Raw genomic sequence first — 23,397 nt, forward strand, 5'->3', positions numbered from 1 at the left:
CCTGTGCCATCCTGTCATGCACGTCCAGACAGGAATATACTGTGTGAGGAAGGAAAATAGCTGAGTCTTGTGGATTTTGAGTAATTAAATTATGGAAGACAGTAAAAGGTAAAACTGCTAATCAGGAATATTGTGAGTATTGGCTAGTATTGTCTATAAGTTGTTACCAACTTTCTGAAAGGCATTATTTAGTTAAGTGTGCAAAGAACCTGGTCTAGTAACTTCACTTCTAGAAGTTTATTCCAAGAAAGAAAGCAGAGCCTACCTTTGCCTCCTATTTTTATTCTATATCCTGAGTCTGTAACAGGGTATTTCCCAGATAGATGATATTTATCCCAACTAATTTTTAACAGAGAGACAGCACAGGGTAAGGAATATTGTTAATCATGGAGGAGGTCCTCCCATGTAACACTAACCCACTAATTTCAGAGTGAAAAGCTGGACATTTTCTAACTATTCTCTGGTTTAAAAGAAGCTAAATAATTGTTAGCCCCAAAGTGTATGTTCAGTGTCTATAACCAGTGTTCAAAAAGAAAGAACATTCATTGGTGAGTTTTTTATTAGACTCTTAAGTTCCTTAGAGGACTTTACTTGCATTTATTTAGTACTTCTACAGTTATCAAGGGAGTTTCCACATTTGTTATGTCTTTTAAACCTCACGACAACCGTGTTTGCAAATGACAAAACTCAAACTCAAAAATGTTAAGTGATTTATCCAAAGCTGTGTTGCAAAAAAGTGTAAGAGTAAGGACTAGAACCCAAACCAGCTACTGCAGGGATCTTTCCACACTCTGCCCTGGTCCTCCATGCCTGGTACGCATTGCACACCCAAATGAACTTGTGCTTTAATAACTAAATGAGTGAATTTTGAAAAAGTTTCACTTGAAGAAACGTGTGCGCTCATATGTTGATTTTAATAACATTTCTGGTAGCTGGATTGATTTCTACCCAGGTTTCTCTTTTGCTCTATATTACTATTTTTTATTAGGTTCAGAAAAACATACAGAGCTACTGCTGTTATAAAACACAAGTAGTTATTCAGCATGATATATTACTGAGACTACAGGGTACTATAGTTAAAATTGCCTGGACCTGGGAGGCAAAATAAAATATATTTAAATGATTGCTTTTTATATTTCACAGGAATTTTTTATTTTTTAATCTGTATATATGTACTTATTTAAAATAAAAGGATGTTTACTTATGTTAATTTTTTTAAAAACACAAGATCAGTATCAATATGTACTCCAATCACCTTCATGATGAACCATTAATCTTCATTCTTACCAATTATTCCTTTGGATAGCACAACTATTTTTAATGAAATAGGACTTAAGTGGAAGAGGATTATAAAGATGGAATACTGAGTTTCGTAAGGCAGCTGTCTCTGCTATAATACTAGCTCCATGTGGTCTGGGTTGAAATTTAGAGAAAATTTAGTTGAATTTAATAGCAGGATCATATCAGCATTAAATACCCTTAAACAATTTACTAAAGGTGTGTGTGCGTGTGCAGGGTGTTCCTTTTTAAGCTCCTAGATTATAATCCCCATTTGTCTATTCTGGAAAGCAGCCTAATAAAAATACACAAAGCCAGGCAAGTACAGTTTGACTTCAGCATGACTCATTCCTCTTAGCAATTATAGCAGAAATGTTTATATAATAATAAAGAAGATTTAGAAGTTTATGGTATTGTAAAATACATAATTTTTTTATTAATTCCATATATTTGTTATTCCAATTTATGTATTTTTCTTAAACTTCCTTGAAAAGAAATTATTCACTATGCTCTAACTACCCTAATTATCACCAGTCTTTGCCACCTCTTTCCTTTTTGACATGTCCCTCCCTCTACTGAGAATGCTTCTACCCCATCTTTCCCCCGGCTGACTCCTATCTAAACCTGAATTTGCAGAGAGACTTTCCCTGACCACTACACCCTAAACTAAATCAGTTTCTCCTATTATAGTCTCTTAGCACCCTGTATATGTACTTCGAAAACTTTCTTATGATTCATAATTACGTATTTATTTGTGTGATTATCTGCTTAGTATCTTTCTTCACTATACATGGTAGGGAGGGCATGTCCGTGTCCATGACAGGAAAGGATAGTTTCTCCATTTTGTTCAGCACTATATTTTAGTACCTAGTCTAGGTCTAGTGCCTTATAAGTGCTCAATAAAAATGTGATGAATAAATGAATGAATGAGTGAGAGAATGTGACAGGAACTTCAATGCCTTTCTCAGTATCTCTCAGTTGATATCTTCAGCCTGCAGAAACAAGAGCCACCTCCATGACCAGCCCTGCCCAGCACAAGCTGACCTTCAGTTGGGGTGTGTTCATAGTGGGAACCACCAGGAACCTATTACCATAGGCCCAGTGTCCCATGTGCCTGGGGAGAGGCATAGGGCTCTGAATGTCTTCTATCATGTTTGTCTAGTCCACATGACTAAATTCTGCTTTGTTTTATCGATTAGGTTTCCATTTCACTCCAAAGATGGGAACTCTGCCCTTATTGGTGCCTCCTCCAACGAGGGTTTGGCTGCTTTACTGATACAGACGACAGACCATGTGGAGCCTAACTCTGACCACCCACCCATTTAAAAGAGTATTGGAAGCACCTAGTAATCTACACTCACCATGTTGGGCTCCCTATCAAAGCAGGTCTAAGTTTGTACCTTTAATCAGGGTGATTTACAAGACTTCTCTGCTCCACAGGTGCCACCAGGGCAACAGGATTAGCTCCCCCTCAGCCTGGCCTCATCTCCTCCACTCCAGCTAGTTCTTGCCCTTTTCCTATCACTGCCCTCTCATTATGGAGGTCACAACCTGCCTGTCAGCCAAGCATGTGATGGTATTTTTCAAAAGAGTATAACTTTATTTTACCTACTCACTGGTTCTCTGTCTGAAAATGTGGGAGTTGTTAGCTGCCAAAACCCTCGTCTGACCTGAGAGCACATGAAGCAAAGGCAGACAGCAGTGTCTGGTGTGTGTGTGTGTGTGTGTGTGTGTGTGTGTGAGAAATCCAAATGTAGTGAGGAAAGCCTTTAGATAAGGGATGATTAGATTCAGGACCTTTTTTTTGCTTAATATGATATACATATGACACCTTGCTCTCACATTAAAGCTGCTGAACTAAATCCAAAAACAAAATAATGATTTATTTTAAATCTACATGCTGAGAAGCCAGAAAAGTAAAATTTGATAATGGATCTAGGCAACATGCAGGTACACTTTCATAAACTGAATAATGTGATTTTAGGTGGCTTATTTAAAACAGATTTTGAGTAGGTGTTAAAAAATCTGGATGATTTGTTTCATAACATTCCAGCATTTGCGTGGCTTGTCTTAGTTATTTAGGATATAACTGCAAACACTCAGTTACTATTTCACTTCTGATAAGTACTTTTAGCCATTTCCATCAAATTGTGAAAGGAGTTTTGGTGGAGCTTCTAGAGGAAGGAGGTGGAGAGCTGTTAAAAGACATCTTATTTTTAAAAATTTAACAAGTAAATAAACATTATGAAACAGACACTATTCTAAGTAATTTGCAAATTTTAACTCACTTAATCCTCGTAAAAAACCTATGAGGAAAGGTGCTGGTATTATCCCCATTTTACAGATTAGGAAGCTAAGGCACTAACAATAAGTAGTTAAGTGGTGGAGCTGGGATTTGAACATTGGCAGAGTTTCTCTCTCATACACCAGATGGGCAAGACTACCATCAACAGTAAACTTGTTCAATTCTATGCTGTTATTTCATGTAAATGGAAGATTTCTTGATTTAATATTTACTCCCATTACCATCTTACCCCACTTACTCATGTTTAGATATTTTCTCTGCCTACACACAATAATGAGAAAGTAAGGGAAAATACTTTTCTTTGTGAAATATTTAAATCTCAAAGTCTTTTGTTTGTTTATTTAAAAAATTAAATATATAGAAGTATTTATCATTTATCCCAAGTGTTTCAAATTGCCCCTCAAAAAATAACATAATTTAGCAGAAACTCAACAGCAATTCTAGTAGTGCCAACTATCTTTAAGGCCCAATAACTGCTGTAGAATATATATAAATGATAATAATATTGCCACTGCTACTACTAATAATAGCTAACATTTACCTATTGCTTACTAAGTTCCTATGCTAAGAACTTACATACGTTATCTCATTGAATCTTCAAATTGACCTTCTGAGGTTGCTACTATTATTATATCTATTTTGAAGAACTGAAGCACAGAGTTTACCTTGCTCATGGTCACACAGCCAGAAAGTAGCAGACTTGAAATATGAGTACAAGCAGTCTGACTCCAAAACTCACATTTTTAGATGAATAAAGCCATGTCTACTCATAAGGATTTTACCATCTATTAGAGAAGCCAGAGCTATTATTATCACAAAGATGAAAAATATGCTATATTGTCAGCCTATAAACATTTATAATTAAATTTATCTACAGTTATAAAGACTGGTTTGTCTAATATAGGCCTGTCTTAGCTGCATTGTTTCAGGATCAATGTAGCTAAAATAAGAGGGCAGTTAGTTTCAGTGGCTAGATAACCATCTCTGAGCTAACAATTGTTTATAATAACCACTTTCTCCAGGCTTTGACTTTACTCACCTAGATGGCAGCCATGGTACAGTGTGACATGATGTTTCTCCTCACCGGGGTGCATGCAGATATCCATTCTAAATATTATTGTATTCATATCATATGTATTCTCTGGTTCCTGTGGATGACTTCACAATTTCTAGAGTGTTAATGCCAACTTGGTAGTAGCACTGGCAAAGCCTACGTGGGAACAGCCGGGACTGTGACAAGTGTTTCCCATTGGAGCACTTCACTAGAGTAGTGATTCTCAAACTATTGGGCTGTCCTTAGCAAACGGCTCCTGGTGACTGAGGCTTTATGCGGAAATGGCAGTCCTTCCTTTGATTCTTATGGGCAAATAACACATAATTTCACAGACTTTAATTTTCACTTGTGACTAGATATTGCTTATTAGTAACCTACTAAATGATTTTAAAAGGTTATAAATTGAATAATCATAAAATAATGCATTAGTAGAGTTTAGTGAATATTCCAATTCACTATTTTTCCAAGATACCTAGTACAGTACAGTTGTGCTCTTATTGCACAAGCCCAAGTGTAGATGGTTCTGGTTCCCACAGTTTTCGGGAGGAATGCTATATTGGTACATCATCGGGATTTTTTTAAGTTACCTATAGTTTTCAGTTGCTTTTTTTATTATAAATTATCACTAGACTATTGACTTTAGTTTGCTTTAGGTTGCTTGCTTTACCTTCTAGCATGTTGTAATTCACATTACCCAGATTTTCTAAAAAATGATGCTATGAATTATCCATACCCTACAGTACTTACAGTCATATTCTATTGGTATCACCTAGTTAATTTTCCATTGGAAAGTAGGGACAAATGGACCACAGGGCCTACTAGCCTAAGAGGGTCGCAATCAAAAATTGTTGAGACCCACTGCCTTAAATACAGTTATGTGGTTTTAAAAAGTAGAAGGAATGAAATCTTGGCTTTTCTTGTCTATAAATATGAAACAGTTTTATAGAATGCAAGTCCATGAAGAAGTCTAGGAGGAAAATTCACTTGTGTTTCCTGACCCATTTATACTAATAGTTATTTTAGTGAAAACCATTAAAAAAAATCATGCTCCTCCTCCACCACAACAGGTGTAAAAAGCATCTATTCACTAAGAAGGCATAAAAATGTTAAATTTTTTATGCATCTTAAATCTTATATGCATCTTAAATGTATATGCATTAAGAGATTCAAAATACTAGAAGCAAAGTCCAACAGAACTGAAAAGAGAAATTGACAAATCTATAATTATAGTTGAAGTCTTGAACACCCCGCTAAGTAATTCATAGAGCCACTAAACAAAAACTCAGCAAGGGTATAGAGTGCTGAACAACTACCCACCAACGGTATCTGACTCCCCAAAACATCAGAATACACATTCTTTTCAAGTGTGCATGGGACAGTCATCAGGATAGACCATATCTTGGGTCATAAGATAAACCTTAATTTTAAAAGAACTGAAATCATACAAAGTATGTTATCTAACCATAATGGATGGAATCAAACTGGAGATCAATAACAATTAACAAGTAAGTCTCCAACCTCTTGGAAATTAAAGAATGCATTTTAAAATAATCCATAGATAAAAGAGGAAATCTCAAGGAAAATTGACCTGAATGAAGATGGAAACACAACATATGCTTAGGGGAAAATTTATAGCACTAAATACTTATCTCAGGAAAGGAGAGTGACTTCCCTGTTGGTCCAATGGTTAGGACTTGGCGCTTTCACTGCCAAGGCCCGGGTTCAACCCGTGGTCAGGGAACTAAGATCCCGCAAGCTATGTGGCATGGCCAAAAAAATAAATAAAAGAAAATGAGAAAGTTGTCACCTCAAGAAATTAGAAAAAGAACAACAAGAAATAAGCAAGCATAAGGAAGACAATAGAGAGAAGAAATGAAATTTAAAAACAGAAAACGTAGTAGAGAAATTCAAAAGCTGTAAATTTTTTTGAAAAATCAAAAAAGAAATTGATAAACGTCTAGCAAGACTGACAAAGGGAAAAAGGAGAGAAGACTAAAGTTACCAGTATAAGGAATGATAGAGGGGTTATCACTACAAACCTCATAGACATTTAAAGAATAATAAGGAAGTACTATGAACAACTCTCTGCACTTAACTTTAACAGTTTAGATGAAATGGACCAATTCCTCAAAACCCACTAGCTACATAACTCTCCCAAGATGAAGTAGATGATCTGAATAGTCCTATAACTATTAAAGGAAATGAATTAATCATTAAAAGACTTCCAAAAAATAAGTACAGAAATACTGAAAAAAAGACCAAACATATTGCACTTTTATATTGCTTAAGTGCAAGAGTAATCCATTTGACTTTTATTATTATGTTCTGTGGTGCCTTTAAAGTGTTGGCAGCATGTAAAATATTTGATGTATAGGGCTTGTGACTTAATGGAATTCCTAGGAGACTGATTAAAATTCATAACTTTTATTAATTGTGAAAATATTGTTTAAATGTTTGAAAAATTTGTTTCATAAATTTTTTTAAGTTTAATAAATTAAGCATTATACAAACAAACAAAAAGATTCACTAATACGCCCTCACTCTTGAGAGAGGTTTCTGCTTACACTGTATAAAACAGATTATTTAAAGCCAGTCCTTTTCAGTTTTATGCTTGAACCAATGGGGGCCTCATTCTTCTAGTTCCTGGTTATATAATAGCTGCCAGGAAGGAAAACACAAAATCTGGCTTAACTAGTGAGGCATCATGCAAAACAGGACACAGAAGAATTGAATTTGGAATTTATTAAGTTGAAATTTATTAAATTCAAATCTTATTACAAATTCCTTGTTGCCTTCTAAAAAATAAAATAAAACCTAAATTCTGATGAGAGGCCCTTGATCAGAGAGGTTAAAGAAACCCCATTCTCTTTCATGTTGTAGGCCTGTCTCTCCCAGTTTTATAACCTCAGAAAATGTCCTCAAGTTTTGTTGGGAGTAGACCTTTTTGCTCCCATAATCACTTCTACCCATATTACCTCACCACCATAACTCATTTCATCAAGCATCTCAGGGTTAATGAAACTCCAGGTAAAATTATTTTATCCCTAGAACTGCTTAAAACCTCTTCTGATTGAAGGGCCATAACCTATATCAAATTATCTTCTTCACTCAACTCCTAAAATACGTTACTTCCTAGATGGTTTCAGCACCATCCAATTCTACAAAACTATAGGCCTAATGATTTGCTGTATATACCCAAATCTCATCCAAAGATTCCTCTTAATACACTACATGCCTGAGACTCTTGGCCCAGATCTCATGTGAGAATGAAGTTTAAGGCACAATTATTGACTACTGTTACATTCTGGTTTCTTGAAGATAACTTCCAAGAACAATGTTAAATTGTTTGCAGCCTTCAGGGATTCTTCTTTGGCTTTTGGCTCAGACAGCAACTGGCAGCAGGCCAAGTGCATGAGCTCAACCTAGAGTCTCAGTTCTAAATAATACTGCTAAATCTGTTTCTTAGCATCTCTACAAGTATCAGGTTAAGCCAGAACAGTATCCTAATAGACTTGAACCCAAAACAATCTGCAATGTTGAGAAATAGATGTGTTTCAATCCCTGTTCTTTATATGCAAATAATTTTAGATTAACTAGATGCAAACTTTCCTGAAACTCAAAATAGAATAATTTACCTTCTTGTGTTTTCTTTTATTATCATAAATTCACAGTGGCCTCAAGAGACAATGACTGTTGTATCTAACCACCTCCAGGTAGAAGGGCCCAACATCAAAGAAAAGAATTGTCTTTTCTAAGATTCAGATGGCCAAGAATAATGCTGTAGTTAATAGAACATGAGCTGTTTGAACTTAGACATATTTCTGAACCTCATTTTCTCATCAGTATAAAGAGGATAATAATACTTAATTCACTCAGCTATTTCAGAAGTAAATCATACACTGTATATAAAGTTTGTTCCACTGTGCTGGGCACATAGTAACTATTCTTAATGCCATACAGAAAGGAAATGGATTCATTTACATGGATGGGGATTTGCTTCCTGATGAGCAAATCAGAAAGGCTTCTAGGACTAGAACATCTGTCCTCTTTGGGCGTTAATGAATGTATCGGCTAGGGTTCAGTCAGGGAAGCAGAAGCACTAAGTGGCATGGAATAAAGGACTAGATCTTACTCCGTTGAGGAGCTGGTGAAGAACCTCAGCAGAGCCAGTGGTCATGAAGAAAATCTAGATGTGAAGCCAGGGAGAGCAAGACAAACTGGAATCCATGAGCACAGACTGGAAGCCTGCCTCCAACTTCAAAACGAAGCTGGTGCCCTTTGCCATGGAGATTTACAGGCTCCTGGTCCAGGACTTAGAGGAGCTGAAGGAGTTGCACACCTGGCTACTGACCCATCCCAGCAAGGTGAGCCAGCAGAAAAGTGGCAGTATGTGTGCGCTGGTGCAGTGACTGGCACCCTACGCTGACCTTCAGGGCAGAGAGGCTGCTGCTTCGCTTGTATTCTCCAAAATTCACACAAATTTACATTGGCCAGCCCTAACTAGCACCAGACAGGGAGAGGAATTCTGAAATAAATAGTTACAGCTTTGCTAAGTTGACATAGTAGATAACCACCACACTGAGTTTTCCTTTTCTGTTGGCACCACAGGTACCTGCCAGGTAAAACCTGCTTTGAAAATTCTAGTGACAGTCTGTATGAGGATCAGTTGTAAAGTGAAAAATTCTAAATGATCATAAATTTGGAGTGGACTCAAGGTGCAGCCTACCTCTATGGAGGTATCATCCCCACAGCCTACTTACTTAATTCCCCAGAGCATATAGGAAAATATAACTTCAAATTGTCTTTTATCTATCTTAAATCAAAAGATTGACTAGTATAAGTAATAATTAGGATAAAATGTCTAATTTACCTAAAGAGGTTTCTACTTGCTAAAACACGTAAGGCAATTCTTTAAAGAATTTCTTTGCATACTCTGTTTAAGGAAGAGTACCAGAAAGCTATGTACCTACACCATCTTATCTTAGCCAGTTGTTGAATCTCCTTCACTTAGTTGCGTTCTAGCATCGTGTCCTCAATTTTTATCAGATGGCTGGTACAAGAAACAGCCATATGAAATTCACTTCTTTGTTTGCTAGTAAAATATTTTTGAGGAGGTTGTATTTTTCCCTTGTGCCCCCCATATATATTTTTATAATTGGGTAAGAGCTTTGGCTCCCTGTGATTATGATGTATATAAAGTATCTGATACAGTGTCTGGCACTATGGTAGTGCACAAATATTCTTAGCATCCTTCCTCCAACCATACTACCAAAATGTCCTCACCAGTGGGCTGAGAACAAGCCAAACCCTAATCTAGGTGCATTTGAGGCAACGAGTTCTGCAGAAGTGGCAGCAAACATCAGGCCCTGCAGAAATCTAATTTTTCATATCTGAGCTTGCATAAATTGCTTGCTTTCTCTTACTCAGTTTTCTCATTTACAAAATGAGCATGGCATTGCAAAGAGGACTATGGAAAATGCCATCTAAATTGACAGCATCATGATGATTTGATTCCTGTTGCAAACACAAATTTTTTTTTAAAATCTCCCCATCAAGTTCTTTTTTCCCTTCTGTTAGATAAAACCAATTTTGCTTTTTTAGTCTTAAAATCATGTCATACTAGATGGTTCAGTATGGAAGGGAAGGAAGAGTATGATTTATCTCTCTGTTATTTTACTATAAAATGAATTGCATATAGTGACTTTTGAAACTTTCTAAACTTAACTTTGATTTTTATCCAATATTATCTTTGAGAGATTTTCTGTTACGGAAAAACAATCTCTGGATCAAGAAAACTGCAGCTAAAACTAGCAGATGTAGAAACATTTGATGTGGTTGTCTGGGAGAGCTTATCTATTCTATAAGAGCAAAAATCTCAGAATAAGAGCCTGATAAACATACTCTTAGCCATAAAGGTATTTAGAGAAAAACTGGCATTCTTGGAATGAATTACAATGACATGGCAAGAATTCCATGATGAGAAAATATGTACAATCTATCAGAGCAACAAACCTAGAAATGAAGGTGACCCAAAACTCTTTAGTTTCAGATTCTTTAAAATGAAGCCATAAAGTCAGTAGCCAGAAAATCTTCCAGTAATTTTGATTGTCATAAAACTGCTGACAAAATTATCATGCCATATACATTGACTTTATTTGAGATTCTTAGGTTTTGTACAGTCTTCATTAGAGGTGATTCTTTTGTATTATTTTTTCTCTATTTTCTTTTACATATAATTTATTTCCTTGTCATTTAGTAGCCTTCAGGAGGCAAATCTGGTTCTCTCAATTTTTTCTGGTCATAAACATTTCTTTGTCATAAAAGATGGGCAAGCCTACCCTGATTTCTCTGACACCTAGATGTCGACATTTTGTGAAACAGAAGTGTCAGGAGCAGGCACTGTCCTAGTTCTGCTTTTCACCTATTTGAACTTTCTGCCTCTGTCTCATGTTGTACACATTAATCAAGCACCCCAAAATAGCTGTATCTAATATGGCTGGTGATAAGTACTTTCCATACATGGTGGAGCTTAAGCATAAACTAAGTGCCTTTCAGTGAATAATCTAGCATTGTGTTAAGATTGACACTGATTGCAGGTGTACATAATTCCTAAAACATCAGTAATTGGGTGTACATTGGTAACTAGCCATTTTTCCCTTTAAGTCAGGATCATGTACAGTTAGTGCTCTGTGAGATATTCTAAGAGCATCTGGTCCAAGTCTCTGGTCTTGCAGATGAGGAAATTGAGGTCAAGATTAGTTTCAGTGACTTGTCCATAGTCATATCGCTGGAATATGGAGAACTAGAAGTCAGGTCTCCAGATCACTACCACAGTATTGTTCTCCTGGTACTGCGCATTCCATTCTTGCTGAAACATAAACATTCAAAGTGTATCACTCCAGCTGGTGTGTTGAGAATAGGCTGGAGGTGGCTGGGGGTAGTGTGGAAGCAGGAAGACAAGATAGGATCTGGCCAATTCAGGTGAGAAATGATAGGGGCTTAGCCCTGGGTGCTAAAGTGGAAGAGGTGAGAAGGGCATGGACTCTGGATATGTTTTGAAGGGAGAGTGGACAGGATGTGCTGACAGATCGCATATGAGGTACCATAATTCATAGCCTCACTGTCCGCACACATAGGTGGTCAGTTAACTGTTTGATTCATGCTTTCAATAGAAAATTATATGTCAGGTCCAGTGTTAGGAGTTGAGCAGAGAGTGGTGAGCTAAGCAGATGGTTTCTGCCTTTGTAGAAGCTAATGCAGTAGTTAAAAACCACATGTTGAGAAAGTGAACCAAGTAATTTTAAGGCATTGCATAATAATCAGCAGTGTATCAAGTGAAAAATTGCATAACACAATGAATCAGCTCCAAGAGATTTCTCCTGTGTAAAGAATTAGTGGAGAGGCAGGCTTGCCTTATTTGGATCACTGATTTCCTCATCAGTATTGACATAGGGCTTTATGGTTGTGCTGAGCTCGATTAACACTGTTAATAGGTTTGGAATAAAATATGATTGCAGTCCCATCCTTGTCTAACTTGGCTGAGCCTTATTACCTTTCTGTACCTTAGTTTCTATCTCATTTGCAAAATTAAAATGTTAACATGAGCCTTCCTCTCATGAAGATATGATTAATGGTTGCCAAAAGAAAAAAACTGCAAATCTTTTTTTTAAACCCACAGAGCAGTATAACTTGCTAATTAAAATCGACAAAAGCATGAAAATTAGAGATTGATAAGATGTTACTGGTCTGAATTATCTCCATTAATATAAAAGTGTCTCCCTAATATCTTTTTATTTTATAGAATCTTTCCACATAGCAATGTACTTATATCACATGGGAGGTTTTCATAAATGGGTGTCTTCATGTCAGAAGCAGTTTTTCTTTTCTCTCACATGGTTACCATGACTACAGAATATTTGCTTGAGAGGCAGTATTGCACAGAGTGGTTAGAACGGGTTTTGGGATTGATAGACCTGGGTTTGAACTTTGACTCTGCCACTACCTGTGAGCTCCTGAGCAAGTTGTTTACTCTGTTTTCACCTCTTTGAAATGGTGTTAATGATCACCACGGAACAAATTTATTGTAAGGATTAAGATTGATAACTGATATAAAGTCCCGAATACTGTGCCTCACACATAAGCCCTCAGTAAATGATAATTATTACGATCCAAGAATGACAGTTCCTGTTTCCCAAGGGTGGTGACTTTTGTAACCCTTCCTAACCATTCACCACTATAATCGCTCTTCTTCCCACCTTACCGCTTACTGTCCAATAGGAAAGGGGAATCGCCTTATGGAATCTTGTATAAGATTCACTTACCTCCCTCCTTCAGAATCTGATATGCATGATATTCTTTTGATGAAACATTGACCCTGCCCAACCTGAGTTTGACCTTCTCTAAATTCCCCCCAATTACTGCCTTTTTGTTCTTGTTTGACTCATAATTTATTAGAATGCTTGTTATTTTTAAAAGCATGCTTATTTTTGAGTGTGTGTAGAGCCATTTTCAGTCAATATAAAGTCAGGTTAACTTTATTGACAGAATCCAGAGCAAGCTCACCCACTGTCCTCAAAGACCCAGCGTGCATGCAGTGCCTCATCCCCACCCCGTTCAGCTCAGAGTTTCTCTCTCATGCACTAGAATGGCAAGACCACCATCAACAGTAAACTTGTTCAGTTCTATGCTGTTATTTCATGTAAATGGAAGATTTCTTGATATACTATTTACTCCCATTACCATCTTACCCCGCTTGCTCATATTTAAACTTTTTCTGCTGACACACAATGAGAAAGTAAGGGAAAATACGTTTCTTTGTGAAATATTTAAATCTCAAAAGCTCTTGTTTATTTGTTTATTAAAAAGATTAAATATGTGGAAATAGTTGTCATTTGTCCCAAGAGTTTCAAATTGCTAAGCACCTTTTCTTACGTATAAGAAATAAGCTATTGGTTTGACTAGTCACTGAAGAAATCTTGTAACTTTGCAGAAAATTACAGTAAGAGGAAGTTGCTATATTGCAACAAGAGAGTATTTTGATTGCAAATTTTTCTGTAAGTGTGGCAATTTGCAACTTGAGAAGAATTTAATAGTAGCTGAGCTTTCAAAATGTAACACAGAAACTGTCATTTTCTTCCACAATTAAAATAAGTGCTTCTGAAAGTTTCAGGATAAGAATGACCCAAATTACCCTCCCCCTCACTTCCTCATCCAGAAGAGGGGAGAATAGAGTTTGAACAGAACATCTGTGGACAAAATGAAAGACAAATGCTCTTTTCAGGCAACTGTCTGAAAAAGGAATCTTTTATAGCCAAACAGAATACTGTTGCATGCATCGCCATGGTTAAGAAGAGGATCAACAATGCTTTCATAATGGCCTTTTATTTTAGCACATTCTATTTTTATGGATTGAATTGTGATTTCAACACATCCATTCATAATTCATCATATAATTATATGCATAAATATCTTTTGACACATTTAATGCGCTTTGCCCGCCACATCTTGAATTCAAATTTAAACTGTTAAGTGCACTAAGACAATCTCATTACAAGTAATGTTAAAGGAGATTGGATAAAAAGGAATTTTTTCTTATCTACCAAAAGGAACAGTCTACTAAAGAACAGAACATCAGTAATATGCTGTACATGGATTACTGGAGAAAAGACACCTGGCTTGTTTATTTCCCACTGAAGGGCTTCAGGTTAAAACAATCAGTTAATTAAGACTACATCCTGTGTTCTTTGAGGGTGGTTTGTTCAACTTTTATGCACTCAACCAGTATTTATTTAGTACTTCCTCTGTCTTACACAGAGGAAGTACTAAAATCCCTGTTCTAGTCAAAGGATAAAACAGTCAGAATTCCTCTTCTTTCATATAGTTTATATTTGGAGGGAAGGCTGAGTAATAAACAAGAAATATACGTACTTTTGGTAATGTTAAGTTCTAAGGAAAGAAATAAAGCAGGGAAGGAAAACAGGAAGTGTTGAGGATGATAAGATAACAATTTTAGATAGGGAAGCCTGGGAAGAATTTACTAAAAAGGAAGCATTTGACTAATGATCTGAAGGAGGTAAGGGAGTAAGCCACAAGAGTATTGCTACCAAACCCAGGTACGGCTGCTTGCTGCTCATAAGCCAATAATTCGAGAGGCAAGTGTCAGTAGAAAGGAAAGGTGCTTTAATCAGAAAAGCTGGCAATCTGGGGAGAAGGTGGACACGTGTCCAGAAACCAACTCTGAAGATTCTGGTCAGCCATGACAGTTTTTAAAGGGAAAAATGGGGCTGAAGAATCTCAGTGAATCATCAAGGCAGGAGGTTGGGTTCTGCATCATTCTCCATTGGGTGCAGACTGGCTGCCTCTTTCTTCACATGTTATCTTGCCTGCATGATCTGCCTGCAGGATTGCTAAGGGAGCTTTGGGGGGTAGAGAGCTAGTCATTTTTTAACTGCTTAATTCTTCATTCTTTCTTCTTTTTATCTAGGAAAAGAATCAACAAGTTAGACAAGGCATGGTGTGCATTCAGGAGAACATAGGTCAGGAGTTAGTTTCAATTGCTTAGTCATCTCATTCTTATAATTAGGTTATTTTAAGGTTAGAGGGGAACAGAAATGGGCCAACAGGAAAGGGGCAAAAGAACTGCTTTCAGTATCTGAGCAAACATTTCAGACAGAGGGAACAGCAAAGGTATAGGCCCTAAGATGGGACTGCACTCAGCAGAATCTAGGAACAGCAGGTGTGGCCGGAGCAAAGTTAGTAACAGGGGCCAGGTCATACAGGGCCTTAAGGGTCAGTGGAAGGATTTGGGCATTTATTCAGAGTGAGATGAGAAGCCATTGGAGAGTTTTCATGATCAAATCATATTTTAACAGGATCACTCTGGCTCTTATGTTAAAAATAGAAGATGTGAGAGCAGAGGAAGGGAGAACAGTGAGGAGATATTTTAGTGATGCAGGTGAGGGATGATGGTGGCTTAGACCAAGGTGATAGTAGTAGTAGAGATGGTAAGAAAAAGTCATATTGTAAACATACTGTGAATACAGAGCTGATACAGCTTGCTGGTGGATTGACTATGGGCTATAAGAGAAAGGAAAGAGTCAAGATTGACTCTAGTATTCTGGGTGTGAGCCACTGTGGGGAGAAATGGAATTGCCATTTACTAAGGTATAGAAGACTAGGAGAGGAGCAGATTCGGTTGATGGGTGGTAGATATCATGAGCTCAGTTTTGTACACATTAAATCTGTTGAGTTAGGCAGCCTGCAGCTCAGTCAAGAAATCCCAATTGACTATATAAATTCATAAGTAGCTAAAGCTCAGAGTTTGTAAACATTCTTAGGGAGAAAGTTCAAAGAACTTTCACCCAGATGCTCACTACAATAAACAGAAAGTGCTAGTGATGGTGTTAGAAAGATTTTATTGAATGATGATTCAGGAAAAAAGATAAAAATATGTTTTTTAAGAGAATGGACCTTCACAAATGTTTACAAAAGGAGTCTATTTTTGGTGGTCAGTAAGCCTTATGAGCTTATACTTTGAATTCTCTCTCTCTCTGTCTCTCTGTCTCTGTCTCTCTCTCTCTCTCTCTCTGTCACACACACATACCCTACCCCAAACACAAAAAGATACAGTCATGGTCAAAAACAAGATCTAGTCTCCAAGGACTAGAAGAAAGAACAAAATTGCACACAACAATAAATGGGAACTAAAGTCATATACCTGGTAGGCTCTGAGTCCAGAAAGAGCTAGAAATGACTGGGAGTCTACTCTAATGGGGATCAGAGAACAAATGGACCACAGCTATGTCAGGAAACTGAAGATTGACTCACTGGGTGAAACCAACTGGGAAGGCAAGAAGAGCTTCCTCACCCACGAGTATAAGGAGGTTGAAAAAAGATACAGCAATTGACCAGAGTGCTGACTCGTATAAAGGTGATTCTTTCCTTAGTAAATGGAAATTATGGGAAATCCAGAAAACCCCTTAAAATAAAATTTGAAATAATAACAAGATGATTAAGAACACTGAATATTCAGAAGCACTAATACCAACTAGACATCCTGGATGTGTAAAATATAGTCAGTGAAATAAACACTCTGTAGGTAAGATATACTTCAGACTGTATAAAATCAGAGAGGGAATTAGGAAATTGGAAAACAGAGAATGAATTCACCTAAAAAGCATTGCAGAAATATGAAAGATACATAGATGATAAATTGAGAGGTACCAACATAAGTCTAGAGACAAAAAGAGAGAGACTAGTAAAGAAGGCCCTTTGAAGAGATAATGCCTGAGAATTTTCAGAATTGAAGAAATAATACCTTCAAGTACAACACAATGAATGTGAAATGGGATTAATTAAAATCAGTTATAACCTAGGCACATCATAGAGCAATTGCAGAATATCAGGGATAAAGAGGAAAATATTTTAAAAGCTACAGAGGGGCTAAAGACAAATTACAACTAATGACAGAGTAGCTACAGATTTTTTTTAAATTTATTTATTTATCTTTTTTTTTTTGGCTGTGTTAGGTCTTTGTTGCTGCGCATGGGCTTTCTCTAGTTGCGGCGAGTGGGGGCTACTCTTTGTCGCGGTGCATGGGCTTCTCATTGCAGTGACTTCTCTTGTTGCAGAGCATGGGGTCTAGGCGTGCGGGCTTCAGTAGTTGTGGCATGCAGGCTCAGTAGCTGTGGCTCGCGGGCTCTGGAGTGCAGGCTCAGTAGCTGTGGCGCACGGGCTTAGTTGCTCCACGGCATGTGGGATCTTCCCAGACCAGGGCGTGAACCCGTGTCCCCCGCATTGGCAGGCAGATTCTTAACCACTGTGCCACCAGGGAAGTCCCTAGCTACAGATGTTTTAAGGGCAATGATAGATGCTAAAAGAAAATAAAGTGATATATTCAGAATGCAGAGGGAAAATTATTTTCAACTCAGAATTCTATACCCAGCTAAGGTATTATTTTATTTAAGAGTAAAGGGTTTTTATATTTTCAAACATAAAAATCTAGAAGTGTTTGCTACTCACAGACTGCTATGAAAGAACTTCTAAAGGACATACTTACTTGAGCATGAACCAGGAAGAAGGGTGATCTGAAACTAAGAAGAAAAATACAGAAATAAAATATATTACAAATTTTCTGTCTCATGAGAAAAACATTCATCATCATTAAAGCAAAGATTCCAGGCCTCTTTCTTTTTTAAGTTGGTCATAATACCTTATATGATCTGCTATGTTATCCATTATAGTCATGTATCTGTTCTTAATGTCTTGCTCTTATTAAATATTTCATGATATCACTAGAAACTGGGAATAATGATACCAATTAAATATCTGTCACTCAGAATGAATAATTCCATCAGTTCTACTAGAAAAGACTACACAAGATTGTAAATCTGCACCTCAAGGTATTTAATCATACTTGCTGATAACATGAGGAAACCTTCACTGTCAGGATTTACTTATGTGTATGAATAATGAACAATTTCTGATACAAGTTTTTAAGGAATCTTTGAAAATGAATCTGTTTCAGGGGTCCCCAAATCACCCACATGTCCAGTGATTCACTAGGACTCAGAAGCCTCAACATATAGTTGTACCCACAGCTAAGATTTTATTACAGTGATGCGGCAAGGGTATACAGCCAGATCAGTAAGGAAAAAAAGATACCCATGAAATCTGGAGAAATCCATGTGCAGGTTTCCTGTGCTCTCTCCTTCTCATGACAGATCATGCAGAGGGCACACTTCCCCAGCAGCAAAAATACAGTCACATGTGTGTAGTGTCTCTGCCCAGGGGAGCCCATTGAAGACTCAGTACCCAAGGATTTTAATGGGTTGGTTACATAGGCATCCTCTGCCTAGCAACTACTTTTCCTTTCCTGAAATGAAAGCAAGTGTTTAGTCCCCAGGTGGGCAAAATCATCTTATCGCTTAGGGAAGCTTCATGTCAGTACAGGGAACTGTTTACCAGCCAAGTTCCCAAATGTCAGCCGAGGGCCAACCTTGCAAGCAGGCCTTTCTAAGATAGCAGCCTCAGGCCTGCTATATTACTCTTTTCTACACAAAGACCTATTTCCTTAACGGTAGTTTTCATTGTTTTTTCCATTACTTTCAAAAGCATATAATTCAATTAACTCTTTCATTTTAGAAAATGTCACATCACTTGGAAAAATAATGACGTCTCTCTTAAGAGAATTTCATTGTAATGTTTACAATATTTTAAAAAGACAGCTAAAGCTTTGCTTCTTTGAATGATGGATAAATCTGTATTGTGTGCCTAGGAGTTCTTAGGTTCCAACAATATGTATACTGATTATGCTCTGCAATCATGATCAGTATGAGAATATATTTTTATAGGGAAAGAAAAGATAATCTTGTTAAAAAAGAAAACCTGGAGAGCATAAAATATGTTTTTGTGTAGATTTTAAAGTAGACCTTCAGGTTCTAAGAAATAATGTGCAAAAAGCATAGGAAGTACATTATATAACTCAATTCTTTTGAGCTGTCTGTTATCCATGTAGCTTCCTAAAAACAAACCACCCCATCTTTGTCATTTTTAAAAATAATGAGCTGTAAAATTATAATGATTACTTGTGGGAACACAAAGGGAAAAAAACCCAATCAGTAATTTTACAGCCAAACAATTTAGGGAAAATAACTATATGTAAATTAACTATACTTAAGCACACTAGCCTGAGTTATTATTTGAGTTATTATTTTGAAGCAAAGTGCACTCAAGAAAATTAACATAGCATGATGACTTTTATCTTTTATGCTCTGTCTCCAAAATTGATTGTGAATTTCTGTAGCCATGGATCCTGCAAAGTTTTATACACACACACCCCCCCGCATATATATGTATTTATATTGCTTTGACAATTGGGTGATTATTTCTGCGTTACACTGAATGTCAGCCAATTATCTGACCCTTATCTTTAGGACTAATATCCACCCATAATATTATATTCCTAAGAATTATGTAAACCATATATAAATCATGAAAATTATTATGTAAGTAGAATGTTATTTTACAAGCAAAGATACTAAATAAGGAAGTATGTCACAGAATACGAATTTACTTTATAAAACCAAGGCCAGCAAATTTTATGTAGACAAAATCCAATTGCCCCTTACAGATATAAAGAAGAATCTGTTACCTAAAATTCATTTTGAAGGATTATCTGTGAATTAAAATTACACATGCTATCTCTCTACCCTGTTAGCTAGCTAATCATATGAACATAATTAACCTTATTTAGACCAGTGAACAATCTAGTTTAGTAGACTGTCTGACTGGAACCAGTGATTTATAGTCATTAATTGAAAGCTAGACCAGTCATACAGTTGTGGGTTTTTCTATTAAGACATTACGCTATTCTGGTCCTTAGAGTGGAATAGACTGATATGTGGGTTTAACTGGGATGGTTGTTAGCTAGGCAAGTATGATGCAGGAAGTATATAGCTCAAGGAAATGGTTATAACGATGTCCCATGGAAAGCAAGTGGAAGAAGAGAAATAAAGGCACAAAAGGTGGTAAAGTCAATAAATTGGATGCCTCAATGAAGATTTCCTAAAAATTGCTGGGTTGGAGGTATTATACTATGTAAAACGGAGATAATGGAGGCAGTTGTTGGAGTATGCTTAAGAGTAACAAACATAGGGTCATGGGGGTGACCCATGGAAGAGTGGAGAAGAGTGGAGAAGTAAAGAACATTGGAGATGAGGGACTGAGGAACCAACACACTGACATCACCTACATGAAGATTAGTTCCCCATAATAGAGACAGAAGTAGGTGTGAGAAGAAAATATTGATTCAAGTGCTGAAATATTTAGCAACTGAAGGGGATGGCCTAGGAGATCAGTAGCTGATGGTGGCTTATGGAGTATAATGAAATTCAAAGGAACAAGTGATAGTCATACTTGCTTGACAACTTCATAAGATTTTGTGAGAATCAAATGAGATATTGCCTGAGAAAGCACTATAAACCCCTTAGAAAGGTAGTGCTCTGCATATATGAGCCCTCAGTTTCAGGCCTGCTTTGTGTCCCTATTTCTCTGCCTACAAAATAAAGACAAAGATAATATTATTCTCTCCTGCTTCATGAGAAATTAGAAAGTTTAGCGGCATGATATATATGAATTTGTTTTGAGTCTTTGGAAAAAGAAGGTACTTTCGCTGACCGGGGTTCAGAGTCACCGTTCAGCTTTTGAGTGTTTTCTGCAGCTTGTTGGCACTCCGATGGCACCCTGCGTAACAAATAACATTCTTCCCTATCTTTGATTTCAGACATTTCAGCAGTCTTCTCTGCAGCACAAATCAAAGAAGAAAAACAAAGGTAAGAAAAGGAAATGAAACATTTAGCTGCTTAGTTTGCACTGGGATAATCACCAGCACAGTTCACCCATCCTCTCTTGCCTGAGCCCAGTGTGGTTTGGAAGAGAACAACCCCCTAGCACAAGAGCCACCAAGACCGGCTTCTCCTTCAGGTCAATTACGATACAAGGTACCTTTTGCAACACATGGTCTCAACAGGTTTTCAGGCTGGGATCACGCACTTCGGATTAAATTGTATGTCACTCATGTGGGTGAAAAGGTATTAAAATTTTCCATAGTTTTTTATTCTGATACAATGAGAAAATAAGAATTTTTAAGGTTGTTAAGTATCCAGACTTATTTTTATAATCTATAGATTAATCTTCTACCTTCACACCTATACAAAATTTAAAGAGCATTTTTACCCACTATTATCTTTAGGTCCTATAGCCGGCAAGAGCAAAAGACGGATTTCTTGCAAAGATCTTGGCCGTGGTGACTGTGAGGGCTGGCTTTGGAAAAAGAAAGATGCGAAGAGTTATTTTTCACAGAAATGGAAGAAATACTGGTTTGTCCTAAAGGATGCATCCCTATATTGGTATATTAATGAGGAGGTAAGACAAAGCACATTTTGTTTTCTCATGCATTTTATCTTTAACCAAAAGAATCATCGTTTTGAGACTTACATTTTAAAATCATATAGTCACCTTAAGGCTAATTCAGGAGACTTCTGCTGGTTATTTTTCAGTCTGCCTTCTTAAAATGGTTGCATTGTGGGGTTCTGGAAAGGCAGTTGTCTCAATTATTCTAATGTAGCAACATATCTGAAATATAATGTACAGTAAAATTCTGTATATCTAATTAAAAATACCAAACTAATTCAAGCAAAAGCTTACTCAAAAGGATTATACATGGAAATTTGATAAAGATTTTTAAATGTCTTGCTTTTGTTCAAAGTTTTAAATTTTTTTCTGTTTGCTTTTTTGGGAGGAAGTCCTTTAGTAAGTTAAGTAAATTAAATTAATACCACCTGCATTTGTTTCAGTTTTTCTTAAGGAATAAATGAACTAGTAGACTAGTTTCAAAAACCTTCAAGTATTCATTTCATTTGGCCCAATAGGGACAGCAGGGGGAGGGTATATAATACATGCAAATTGTTCTTATGATTTCCTGTTTCATTTCCAGTAAACGGATTTATATCCAGAGTAATTATATAACCTGTCACATATCACAACAGATATACAGTATACCTTATTTTTTGATATTCCCTTAACTCTACATTTGCTTCCTTTGCCATAGCCATCTATCAGTTCACCTTAAGTTTTTTGTTTGTTTGTTTGTTTGTTTGTTTTTTAATTTTATTTATTTATTTATTTATTTATGGCTGTGTTGGGTCTTCGTTTCTGTGCGAGGGCTTTCTCTAGTTGCGGCGAGTGGGGGCCACTCTTCATCGCGGTGCGCGGGCCTCTATCGCGGCCTCTCTTGTTGCGGAGCACAGGCTCCAGACACGCAGGCTCAGTAATTGTGGCTCACGGGCCCAGTTGCTCCGTGGCATGCGGGATCTTCCCAGACCAGGGCTCGAACCCGCGTCCCCTGCATTGGCAGGCGGATTCTCAACCACTGCGCCACCAGGGAAGCCCCTACCTTAAGTTTTTTAAACAAAAATTTCTATTGTTAGCTTGTTTTTTCATAAAAATGTATGTGGTTTAATGTAGTGTGCTGGCTAAAAACTTTTTGTATGCCAATCAAATAGTATAAAAACATAACGTCTTTATGTTTCTCTTTATTTTAGATCACTTGTAGATTGTCTGCTGAATGCTATTCTGTCTTTCAAAGTTTAATGGAGAGATCATAACTACCCCAAAAGTATTTTAAATTGTTCAAAATTTTTAATTTTAACATTAAAGACATCAAGGGTAACATAACACAAATCAAAGTTAAGAAATTTGAGACTACTGTATTTACCCTAAGATTGGAAGAAAAAAATGCTCAAATATTGAAAAATATTGGAAGTTATACTGCTCTTGCATATAACACACACATTTTAGTCGCTATCATTAGCATCAAATTTTATTAAGTTTTACATATAAACATACACACACACACTAAAAGAATTGAGAACCCCTATTCTTTTTCTTTGAGATGGCAGATGGGAGTATAATGTCTCTTGAACTTGATATATAAGGAGCCATGAACTGGTACAGCACAGATCGAAGTTTGGGAGTAAAAGTCTGAGGAGTTGGCTCATGAACATGAAAGGGACAACAACATTTAAAGGGTTTAGCCAAAAATAATCTTAGCCTAGTTGTAATAACTTGCATCTGACGTAAGATTTTAGATAATTCTCCTATCTTGTATTCCCATCCCACATTGGGGTGGGGCATTTTATGGATTTCATTCAGTTTTCCAAGTGAAACATGACTTTTATATATATATAGCATGTAAACCAAT

General features: G+C 36.8%; 1 protein-coding gene across 4 annotated transcripts in view; it reads left to right on the forward strand.

Moving 5' to 3' along the window:
- Positions 1-23,397, forward strand: part of CNKSR2 (connector enhancer of kinase suppressor of Ras 2) — a 263,595-nt gene that overhangs the window by 180,335 nt on the left and 59,863 nt on the right. For all 4 annotated transcript variants that reach the window (XM_059911674.1, XM_059911675.1, XM_059911672.1 and 1 more), the window contains 2 exons: positions 20,920-20,968; positions 21,388-21,560. In XM_059911674.1, the coding sequence (XP_059767657.1) occupies positions 20,920-20,968; positions 21,388-21,560 (222 nt within the window). The remainder of the gene's footprint in view (positions 1-20,919; positions 20,969-21,387; positions 21,561-23,397) is intronic.

This window comes from Balaenoptera ricei, chromosome X (genome assembly GCF_028023285.1).
Source record: "Balaenoptera ricei isolate mBalRic1 chromosome X, mBalRic1.hap2, whole genome shotgun sequence".
Classification (NCBI taxonomy): Eukaryota; Metazoa; Chordata; class Mammalia; order Artiodactyla; family Balaenopteridae; genus Balaenoptera; species Balaenoptera ricei.